Raw genomic sequence first — 12,311 nt, 5'->3', positions numbered from 1 at the left:
ATCATTTGGAAGCGGCTTAGGCCTCAGGCCGCGATGCGCCCGATCTACTTTTACAGGCTTGGGAAAGTTGTCGTGCCCAAGCAGCTCCGAGATGAGTTTTGAGACAAACTCTGTAGGGTGACCATCTTCTTCTCCCTCCTTGATGCCAACGATGCGAATGTTTTGTCTGCGTGAGCGTCCTTCCAAGTCGTTTACCTTTGTTTTGAGAAGCCCGTTAGCCGCAGCTAGCTCGCAGCATGTAGCCTCCAGCGCTGCAACACGAGCATCAGTAGAGGAAAGAGCCGTGTCTATGTCGTCTAGGCGGTGCTGGGCTTCACTGTGTTCTTTTTGAAGGGTTGTTAAGCGAGCCTCAATGGAGTCCAGGCGTACTTTCAGCGATTTTTTGAGAGAGTCCACGAGAGCATAAACTTTAGAGAGCTCATCCTTGTGGCCATTGACGGCGGCTAATATAGCCTCGTTGCTAACAGCTGAGCTCGCCTGAGAGGTCGACTTCTGCGATTCGTCTTTCCTTGGCATGACGAAATTAAGCAAAACAGCGGTGTACTAATGTAACGAGCGTTTAATGTTATTGCAGTAAAAAGATAAAAGCTCTGGTGCAGTATTTAAATATTAAATAGAGGTAGTGACACGGAGCTCGGCAAAAGCACGTCTACTCCATAGCTGCACACTAGCGCCCCCCAGTTGTTGAATTTTTAAAAAAATTTTGTTTTTGATTACCAGGTTCTAGCTGACTGCTTCATTGTTTCTTCAAAAACATCAACATCAACTTCTGTGCCAGACTGGTCATACACCTTCAGGTCTTGCTGTCTGCCTTCTGGTATGTTAAATTTTAGGCACACTGAAGTAAAAAGATATATTGTAAGGAAGGTTAAACTGTTAAACCATAAGCTTGGTTTTGTATTTTTATTTTAGTTTTCCGAGCCTATGTTAGGTCAGTAAATGCAACGCAGCCTTGGATGTTAGTATCGTGAGATTCTTAGTTTATGTTCTGTTGTTGTTTATCACGGCTCTCGCTGCTTACTGCCTGGACATGCTAACTGCTGTCTGTGCCCGAGCTAGAGGCTGTAAACGACACGGTTCTTACGTTAGAACAACTAAGTTGTCACCCTAACCTACTCTTTGCTGGAAGTAGTAAAGTTCATGCAAGACATCTCTTTTTCTTGTCGTGTATCTACAATAATCTGCACACCTCCACCACACCGGAAATCCGAAGCACGACAACTGGTGCCAGAAGAGGGATCATCTACAAGACTCTTGTGAGTGAATCCAATCGCAAAAACAATATCCTAGCGCATCCTGAACTAATTACAACTTAAAGACAAGCTACAACTAGCCACGGCCGGGTAAAAGCAAAGAAAAAGCTAGAAGAGAAATTGCGCTGCTGCAGTACTGCCGCGTAGCACTTTTGGTCCAGCCCTTCACAATAAGAACATCAGCAAAACTTGCCAACAAAAAATAAAAAATAAAAATAAAATAAAATGACAGAGGATTTACAAGGTGCTACAGCAGGCCCTGGAGAGGCAGACACAGCTCCAAAGTGGTTACAAGCTGTGCTGGAAAATCAAAATCAACAAACAAGACACTTTCAAATGATGTTGGCTCCTGTCCTTTCACATATAACAGGACAATCAGCTGTACAACAAACCCAAGCATCACGTACCGTTCCCGATAGGAGCGATGACTTAATCCTAACGCATTCTACAAGAGAAAGGCATGCATGCGAAACAAATGCCTCTGTGGATGTGACAACTAGACCACGTGTTCAAGCTCCTTTTGCAGCCGAGCTTGAGGTTATAAATCAAAGATCGTGAAGCTCAGACCCAGCGAGACAAACCACAACCCCTGGACCTGACCCAGGACACAGAGACACTAGGGGCAGTGAACCTGAGGTCCAAAACACTTTTACCTATCATGATGGAAGGAGGCAAAATAATACTGGAGGCTATTATAACAACTGGTCAGAGCTTCAGAGGCCTAAATTAGCCACATATGATGGAGATGAGGATTGGGACTCTTTTCTGATGCCGTTCGAACGCCAAGCCAGGAAGCATGGATGGAGTGCTGCTGAACGAGTGTACAGGCTGCATGAGTGTTTGAGAGGAGCTGCAGTACGTTATGTCTGCCCACTACCAGAGGGCACAAAGAAAGAATATGTTCTCCTGGTGGAACAACTCACTCAACACTTTGGGAAAAAAGACCCCACCCACAACAATAAGGAGGAGATGGGGAGAACTTTGACAAGGGAGACATCAGCTGAGTTTGCAGAGGAGGCGAAACGCCTGACTACACTTGCACATCCAGGGATAGATCTCCTGCTGCAGGACCAGCTGGCAACTGATGCTTTCCTCAAAGGCTTAAAAAACCAGAAAGTGGCATATGAAGTCATGAATTGTGACCCAAGCTCTTTTGTAGAGGTCCAAAAGTTTGTGGAAGCTCATAAACATAACTTCAGAGCTACTGTGGGTCGGAACACGGAAGTAAAAAACAAAGCAAGGCGCATTTTATGGGTTGATGAAGAGGACATGCGATGACAGTGCAACAACGTCTCACAGGGTCAGTACTCCCCAGTACGTTACAGCTGACCAGTTAGCTGCTCTTGCAGAACAAGTGAAGACCCTTGTTAGCACCGTGGGAAACCTACAGCTCCAGGTTGCCAATTTCCAGTCCATAAGCGTCGGATCACAAAACTCCAAGGCAGCCTAAAGCTCTGTAGCAGAGAGAAAACAAAATTATCAGCACATGCAACCCAACAGAGGGCGTTCACAGACTCTAAGTCCAAATCGTGGAACAGCTGGCTCATGTTTTAAATGTGGAGAGACAGGACATATTAGGAAGGACTCTAAGGCTCCCAGTCCTGCAAGAAACAATGGTGACAAGTATGTAGACTACCAGCTGCAGTCTGATGGAACCACAACCTCAAATTCACAACTACAAGGCAGACAGATTGATGGATCAGACTACTGTGTGGCTATAGTAACTCTGGAAAAAAACTCAATCATCCCAGCCAAATCTGAATGTATTGTGTGGGGTGAAGTGGAGGACCCACAGCCAGGGGTTACAGTGTTATTGGAACCCTTGAACATTGCAAATAATGTAACTTCTGGAAGTGTTGTTGTCACCATGAAGCCAAAGGTGCCAATCAGAGTGTGCAATTTTTCAACCAAGAGAGTGGCTCTACAGAGAGGAGTTTGTCTTGGACTCCTAGTCAAAGTTTATCCCCTACACCCCATTGGACCAAAACCAAATGCAATATCTAGCCATCCAGAAGGGACTGCACCATCACTGCTGGTTGGGCGAGTAGCAACAATCTCCAACGGTCCTGACCTGTGAGAAGCCTGTGAGAAGAACTCCTCTTGGATTTCAAGGTGAGGAGGAAGCACATCTTAAAAAAATGCTGGCGGAGGGTGTAATCACACCATCAGCATCTGAGTGGGCATCTCCAGTGGTCCTAGTTCGAAAAAAAGATGTAGGAGTAAGATGGTGCGTAGATTACCGCTGTCTGAACAATCTAACGAGCAAGGATGCTTATCCACTACCCCAGATCGAAGAATGTCTTGATGTTGTGGGTGGAGCCACAATGTTCTCTACTCTGGACCTTCAACCTGGCTATTGGCAGATTGCAGTGGATAGCGAAGATAGAGAAAAGATAGCATTCATCACCAAATGGGGCCTTTACGAATACACTCAAATGCCATTTGGGCTATGCAAAGCTCCAAGTACGTTTCAGAGAGCAATGGAGCTTGTTCTTGGGGGCCTTCAGTGGGAAACTCTTCTCATCTACCTGGATGTCATTGTCATCAGAAATGGAGTAGACCAAAGTTCGGATCGGCTCGAGCAGGTTTTTCAGACGTTCCAAAGCTATGGATTAAAGCTAAAACCATCAAAATGTCATCTGCTGCAGGAAGAAGTCCTTTTCTTGGGTCACATTGTGAGTGGCAAAGGAATCAGTCCAAATCCAGCCCTCATAAGGGATGTACAGCAGTGGAGCTCATCCAATAACTTGCAAGAGCTACAAACCTTTCTTGGGCTGTGTAACTACTATCAGAAGTTTGTACACTATTTTGCAGAGCTGGCAAGCCCTCTTCATACTCTTTTCAAAAAAGGAACAGTGTTCCTATGGACTGATGAGTAACAATCTGTATTTACAAGGCTCAAGGAAAAACTGACCACTGCACCAGTGTTGGGGTATCCCCAAGCTGAAAGGAAGTTCATTCTGGATACAGATGCCTCAAACAGTGTTGGTGTTGTTTTATCACAAGTATAATGGGGAGAGGAACGAGTTCTGACCTATGCCAGTAGTTGCCTTTCACCAGCACAGCAAAGGTACTGTGTCACTCGTCGTGAACTACTTGCTGTTGTTCGCTTCACATGGCAGTTTCGCCACTATCTACTAGGTAGAAAGTTTCTACTTAGAACAGACCATTGCAGTCTCACCTGGCTGTTCAGGTTCAAATGTCCTGAAGGACAACTAGCTCGCTGGCTTGAAGAATTAAGCCAGTACGATTTCCAGATTGAACATCAAGCTGGCAAACAACATGGTAATGCAGATACCATGTCGAGGATGCCAGGAGAAAATGTGGAGAACTGTGACTGTTACCAGGCAGGGATAAACCTGTCAGATCTGCCATGTAAAGGGTGCAGGTACTGCCAAAAAATTCACATCCAGTGGGCCAAGTTTGAACATGATGTGGATGATGTTGTGCCCCTAGCCGTAAGGTGCATACAACCCAGAAGCAGCACCAACGACGACACACACGCATTAGGGGATTAGCCATCTGTACCCCTGCCAGACACGCCAGAAGTTAACTGGCTTGAATCCCTTGGTCCTGAGCAACTTTCAACACTCCAGAAAGCAGATCCTGTTCTTGCTGCTCTTCACAATTGGAAAGAAACAGGGACAATTCCCACCAAAGATGAAGTGGCACTGGAGAGCCCTGCAGTGACAAAGTTCTGGCTCTGTTGGCCTAAAGTCACACTGAGGCAAGAAGTGCTGTATAACTCCAGGGAGAGAATTGGAGACCAGCATCCAAACCTGCTGTTATTAGTTCCCTTGTCTATGCAGAAGGAGGTCCTGGAATTATGTCATAACCCTCTATACTCTAGCCATCTAGGAGAAGCCAAAACCCTACAGCGTGTGTGCTAGAGCTACCATTGGTTCGGCATGGGCAGAGATTTTCACCTGTTCGTCAAGAGATGCCCACATTGTAATACATGCAAGAGCACATGTCCAGCAAGGAAAGCAAAACTGCAAAGCTACCAAGTTGGAGCACCTCTGTACCGTCTACATCTTGATATCCTTGGGCCATTCCCCATGTCCAACACTGGGAATAAATTTATTCTTGTTATTATTAACCAGTTCACAAAATGGGTTGAAGCTTTTCCTGCTCCTGATCAGAGTGCTGAAAGGACTGCAAGGAAGCTAGTCTACGACTTTATTGCCAGGTTTGGAGCACCACTCGAGCTACACACAGATCAAAGTCGTAATTTTGATAGCTCCCTGTTTCAGAATGTTTGCAAGCTCCTGCAGATCACTAAGACCAGGACTACCCCTTACCACCCTTCCTCCAATGGACAAGTAGAACGGTTCAACAGGACCTTATTGCAGATGCTTCAATGTTATGTGAACCAGGACCAAAAGAACTGGGACGAACAACTGCCACTACTTACAGCAGCTTATCGCAGCTCACGGCACACCGTGACAGGGTTCACACCCAACAGGCTTATGCTTGGCAGGAAAGTCCACCATCCACAAGATATTCAGTCTGGTACTGCAAGACTCAAGGGTGATGAACGGGGAGCTGCTGATTTCCCCTACAATCTGGAAGAAAGCTTAAGAAAAGCACATGACCTAGCAAGAGACCACCTTCGCACTGCACAAGAGCGGCAGAAAAAGATGCATGACCTTCGGGCCAAGGAACAGTTCTACAGCGTAGGAGACCTGGTATTTGTCAAAGACGATGCAAAGAAGAAAGGGCTAAGCCCTAAGCTGCAAAAACAATGGAAAGGCCCATTAATCATTGCAGCTCGCCATGGTCCTGTACTGTATGAAATACAAGGTCCCAAGCGCAGCGCAGTGATGCACCACGATCGGCTCAAGCCATATGACAGTGACGTGATACCCATCTGGGTTTTACGCCAAAGAAGCAGGCTGTTGGAGCACTGCCAAGACCAAAAATTCCACCCAAATGAAGATGATGTGCCTCTGGTTCCTTTACTGCCAATGCCAAATGATCAGGATGAAGCGCTCCAGCCCGAGGATCCAGGTCGCCAGCCTAAAGGAAGAGAGGGAGGTTCAGACTCTTCAGAAAAGACTGTTAAAACATCTAGTGGTGTCTAGTCAATAGACCTCAGAGATTTAGGCACTAATTAAGTTAGTGAGTTAGTTAAATGTTAAATATTACATTTAGGGAATTTAAATGATTGGTTTGTGCTTTCTTGCCCTTATGGCATACACATTTCAGTAGTTTAGTTATTGTAACTACTACTCCTTTCTCCATCTTGGCTGTATGACCAGTGCTGAAAGGACTCAGTATTCCTAAAAGGGGTGATAGTGTAAGGAAGGTTAAACTGTTAAACCATAAACTTGATTTTGTATTTTTATTTTAGTTTTCTGAGCCTATGTTAGGTCAGTAAATGCAAAGCAGCCTTGGATGTTAGTATCGTGAGATTCTTAGTTCATGTTCTGTTGTTGTTTATCATGGCTCTCGCTGCTTACTGCCTGGACATGCTAACTGCTGTCTGTGTCATCAGTCTACTTACCTGAAGTTCAATAACATTTGCTTTATTTCCCCCCTGCAGATTCAGTTGGTTCTCTGTCCTCTTCACAGTAGAACTGTTCTTACACTTAACTGTTGTGTTTGAGAAGTTTTTGGCTCAGTAACAACAATCTCTGGGTTAAACTATGTATGTCATGACATTATGCGATGGGAATGATTCTCAGCTACTAACACACCAAATTTTAGCTCAGTATTTGTAAACCTGACTGAAGGAGCATTTTTTATTATCAAAGATGAATTAGCTGTGGTAGCCATCTCAGATCAGGTTGACACCAAAAGTTAGCTGGTTGTAGATGTACATCAAAAAATGATTATTTTATGAGAGTTTGAATAAAATTTGGTTTATGAAATATTTTACTAGCAGACAGATTATGCATGGAAGCCTGTGGAAAGAGGAACTGGTAGAGGGGCAGAAAATTCACAAGGGGAGCCATTGCCCCTACCTGAATTCCCACTGGGTGGTGCACTGTATGACAAGTCATTGTTTCACTTTGTGATTAGGCATGAAGAAATCTCAATACTATTCCCTTTGTAAAAAAATAAGAAAACATAATAGAATTTATTTTCATAATGACATCAACAATGTCTTTTTAAATACTCATATTTAATTACAGATGGAAAAAACAACAACTTTTGCTTCATTTTTTGTTATTTTTAATACTTTTTTTTTTCAAACAAACATGGCCACAATATTTCTCCATAAAGGAGACCATCAATGGGAAATAGACTGTTTGCAGCATATATTGTTTATACAGTGCCAATGAAAAGTTCTCAGCCCCTTGGAAGTTTTCTGCTTTTATTGCTGTCATAAATTAGTCATGGGAAATTTAAATTGGCCTTCTTTGTAAAAAAAAAAAACCCTTCGATGTCAAAGTTAAATCAAATTTCTACAAAGTAATATCAGTTAAATAAAATATATATTATAAAATAAATGACAGCATAAATATTCACCCCCTTTAAAGTGACTGTCCTAATTTAACTCAGAGTAAAGACTTTCGGAAAGTACAAGTCAAGTATGAGTTGTGTTAAATCCATCATCAAGACATCGAAGGAATATGGGACATGTGTAAATCTACCAAAAGCAGGCTGTCCTCACAAACTGAGTGACTGTGAAGAAGGAGAATAGAGAGAGACCACCAAGACACACTTGAGCTCTCTGAAGGAGTTGAGAGTTATTTTTCTGATCCGTCATTACCCTACCCTTAGAACGGAATCAGACGCAGCTTTGGTCCTGCTTTTAGTCCTTTATTCCTGCCGCCATTTGCCCATTGTTTTCTTCTCTGGCTGTCTATGGGAAAATGATAACACGTAGAAACCATGTATCTGTTTACCGTTTACATTTTTAGTTGAATACTTGTCAGAAAAGTAAATGGCACACAATTTAGGCATTTTGAACTGTTGGAGCTCCCTTTTTTATATGAGTTTTGATCCTAAATGTGGCAGCGGATTAGCAATATAACCTCACACAATCATGTGACTGTGGGACGTGGCTGAAAACAAATCTATTGAAAAATGCTCTTTAAGTAAGCTTTAAAGGTGAACTGAAATCGAATCTCAAAATATTGACATTTCATATATGTTATTTAGTCAAACAAATCCACACAGCATTCCATGGATGCTTTTTTCTGACCTAAAACTTAAATAACTTGTTTTTAGTGTTTTAGTCAATAATTTCCAAAGTGGGTGATTTGTGGGGCAGAGTTGTCGTCCTGGGTTTATAACGTGCGCTGTGCCACGGCCGACCCCTATAAGAGAGCTGGAGAACAAAGAACACCGCTACTGTCCGGTTGTTTACTAGTGGAAATGGAAGAAGCTCCTGCCAAAAGTTCCTTTTTTTGGTGTAAAGCCAGTCCACCACATTAACGAGGGTCAAAGCAGTGCTTCTCTTTGAAGGGATCTGAACCAGAGTTCTGATTGTAATTCCCACATTGGAGTTTACGGATCCAAATCTGAGGAAGGTTTTAATCTTTCAGGAAGCCAAAAAATGAAACTCCAATTTTCTGGATGGTTCGAAGAATTAATTCCAATTTACTGAACGATATTGTACTGGTATTCATCCACTCACTGTTGAATGGATGGAAAAAGCAGAGAACACCCAAATTTTATTTTCAATGTTCGGTAATATATATAAAAAACTGTATAATTTCTTTTTTTTTAAATTTTACAATAAGCATTTTTCAGGATTTTCTTTCAGCTTTAAGTAGAAAAAAACAACTTTTTCTTCTCTTTTTGTTCTTCTAAATACCTTTTTTATTTTTATTTTGGTTTTCTAAGTTCAAAATCAAAACCAGACTTTCAGTTTCAAAGTGTTCTTTTCAAGTAAACCAACATTTTGGCCCTAATTTAGCTCCATAGACCTGCGTTGAATAAACCGTTGTTGCCCATTTCTCCTCTCCATGACTGTGTGTGTGCGCATGCGCGCAGGGGTAGGAGTAGGGGGTGGGGTAGGGGGTAGAGAGAGAGAGAAAGAGAGAGAGAGAGAGAGAAAGAGAGAGAGAGAGAGAAAGAGAGAGAGAGAGAGAGAGAGAGAGAGAGAGAGAGAGAGAGCTCAGCCTATCAGTGCAGCTGGAAAAGCTTGAGCCACTTCTGCTTTCACAACATTTCTCGGTGAGATTCGGATCCACACGGTAGATTGTGTGAACTCTCTCAGACAAGCCAAAGTCAGAGGCTCGTGGACTAATGACGGAGTAATCAGACCTGCATGAAAAGTCGCTCAACTTTCTGAAACCAGAGTGAGAACCTCAGCGAGAGCCGGACCTCCTCACCCCCCTGTGTGGGTTTGGGTGCAGAGCTTACAGACGGGCACAAGAACTTCAGTTAGGAATGAAAAGGTTCCGCCGGGGGATCATGTACTGCACTTTGTGGTGTTAACAATCAGCACTTGATGCTGATGCTTCTTCTCTAAGATTTGGTGGATTTTCAGATCTCCACAGTTTCCTCCTGTGACTAGATGATGTTTGTCTTATGGTTCATGGGGGTAAATATTCCTAATGTAATGTGATTTTAGCTGTACAACAGGAACTTATAATGGTGAACTTCTAAGACAGTACAATTTATGAGTCATTTCTATTTTAAAACCAATCAGTATTTCTTTCAAAACTGTGACTACGCTGAAGAGTTCTTATAGTTTGTTCAGTAGTTGTATGGCAGTATATCTGTTCAGTGTGTGTGTTAGTATGGGTTATTAACTGTGTTGCTATGCAGACAGACTGGAGCCACACTCAGACAGCTTCACTGTAACCTCACTCACACAGTTAGCTCAGAAGAAAAGCTTTCTGCACTTCTCAGTCCAGCAGGGAGGACTCCTGAACAACAGCAGCTGTTCCACTGCTTTGAGCACTAAAGTGGCCTTTTCAAGAGTCTGCTATGCAGACAGAGTGGAGCCACAGAAAACCTGCTGGTAAAATTAAAGCAACACACATGGCTGAGCACATCCTGTCCTGCAACTGAACAGCGTGAGTGAGATAGTTAACAGCTGAAGCCTTGTGTGTCTGTATGTGTGTGCCTGAGTGTGCATTTACATTGATGAAAACTCAGAAATTGCACCAAAGGTTCTCTGTCTCTCTCTTGTTTCTGACAAATTACCCATGGTCTTTCTTGTAGTAATGGAGAACATGCTCCCATGAGTGGAATGTTTTAGCTGATGCTCACTCCTGCAAAGTTAGCAAAACATTCTTTAGTTTAGATGTCCTAAACAGGTTAAATAACTTTAATTTTGAAACATAAAGTTTGTTTTGATTTCTATATATCTTTTGTTTAATTAATTAGATTGCAGTTCAAAATCATTTCACTTTAGATTGTTACACTGCTGCAAAATGAAGAAACCTCTTCCACTGAGTAATTCCTGGAATTGCTCCATTAATGAAGAGCCAGTACTATTTACTCTGCCAGGCAAGAAGAAGATCAAGAGGAAGTCCCGTGAGCCTAAAAGACTTTTTCCAAGTCCTGAGACTGAAACCATAAAAAACATTTTAGTGGACATGTCTAATGGCGACTCAGAGGACACTCAAATACCCCAAACCCAAACAGGATATGTCAACAAGTTGGCTCCCTTCCATGGACAGCTAATGATGTCACAGGAGATGATGGTCAATAGTACACAAATTCTGTCTGGAATCCCGGAGGAGAACACGGTACCCGGTCAGAGTGGTGCTATAGACATGAGAATTGGTATCAACATGCCTGCCATCTCTTCCAAGGTGTCCCAATCACCTGCCTCTCCACGGTCACACCATGAGATCTCAAACTGGCCTTTCTCCATCTCTCAGCCTCTGTCCAACAGATTCAAGTTGGGCATACACTCCACTTTTCCCCTGACAGCATCAACCAGTGGCAGACATTCTTCTGGATGTCAGGAATTCTCTTCAGAGCTCTCTCCACCGGGGCAGTCTGAAACTCCATTTGTCCCCAGAGAGTCCCAGTCCTCCCAGTGTCTGGACCACATCGAAACCCAGATCTCTTCACCTAAGGTGAATATACAATGTCTTTATAAGTAAATAATTTATAAAGCATCAATAACTTTTCATTTTCTCTTTTGTGAGAATTATTCTTTGTTCAGTCACTGAACTGGATATGTTTGAGGCTGAAGTGTTCATCAGATGAGTAGGTCAGTAGAAAATTTACCTGAAGGACTTCACATTTTCTCATATTTGAAAGCAATAGTCTGGTCATATTTTAAGTGATTTTCTGTCAAACAGTTATCAATAGTTAGTACCTCATCAGCCATGACATCAGTCAAAGCACTAGGTTTGGAGAAAAGAGCAGAAGTCTTCATCCAGGCTACTGAGACATTTTTTTTTTTTTTCGCACACACCTTTCCTAGTCCACAAGACACTCTGCGCAGGCCCCCGGGAAGCTCCTCCTACACTGTAGAACAGGTTTCTTACAGCTGGCTTCTCTACTCTCCTGTCCCTGTACAGATTTTACCAGACATTTTTATTAAACAGACTGAGACACTACATGCCATTTGGCATTCACAAATTTGACCGCCACCATTTCCGACAGATGGTGCACAATAATGAGCTAACATAGGGAATGCAAAATAACTCCATTAATAACTCCATTAAAGCTCACCGGCTTTTTAGCTTAAACACGCCCACAACAGCTTCTGACTAAATACACAATACTTGGTGCATACTGCTGTGAGAAAAGGTTCGCCCAGGACCTTGTGTCAAGAAGGAGTGGATGAAGCTACCAGGAGAACAAAATAACACGATTTTCATCACACAATTACGTCAATGAGAGACTATTTTTTGGCTTCTTATGATTTATAAAGCAGCCTTCAAGCTAACAGCTATTCAGAACAGGGTTCATACTGTTAGGATGTAAGGTTTTTGTATTATGTTTTGTCTTCATATTTCAGTTCGAGTTTATTGTTTGTTATTTATTTGTCTCTTCCCTGTGCCTCAGCCACCATTCACTTCTCCTCAGTCACTCTCTCTCTCTTCCCTTTTCTCACCCATCTACACCTGCCTCTAGCTCCATAATCATCTCACCTGTGCCCACTTCCACTAATCACCCTCTGCCTTTAATACC

The 12,311-nt window shown here is 42.8% G+C and overlaps 2 protein-coding genes across 2 annotated transcripts in view; one reads left to right on the top strand and one right to left on the bottom strand.

The window, feature by feature from the left end:
* LOC112449922 lies at window positions 1-5,698 on the bottom strand (the record flags this gene model as incomplete). Its single annotated transcript, XM_025002748.2, is given in 1 exon segment — window positions 1-5,698. A coding segment is annotated over 1 exon segment (516 nt), but the record flags the coding sequence as incomplete, so codon positions are not given.
* Window positions 5,699-9,320: 3,622 nt separating this feature from the next.
* atoh8 (atonal bHLH transcription factor 8) overlaps window positions 9,321-12,311 on the top strand; it is a 20,113-nt gene continuing 17,122 nt past the window's right edge. Inside the window, exon 1 of the mRNA XM_017440878.3 lies at window positions 9,321-11,245. Within this exon, the coding sequence (XP_017296367.1) occupies window positions 10,592-11,245 (654 nt within the window). The 5' untranslated portion in view covers window positions 9,321-10,591. The remainder of the gene's footprint in view (window positions 11,246-12,311) is intronic.

The sequence above is a fragment of the Kryptolebias marmoratus genome, unplaced genomic scaffold (genome assembly GCF_001649575.2).
Source record: "Kryptolebias marmoratus isolate JLee-2015 unplaced genomic scaffold, ASM164957v2 Scaffold33, whole genome shotgun sequence".
NCBI classification, from domain to species: Eukaryota; Metazoa; Chordata; class Actinopteri; order Cyprinodontiformes; family Rivulidae; genus Kryptolebias; species Kryptolebias marmoratus.
This window is presented reverse-complemented; position numbering and strand designations above follow the sequence as displayed.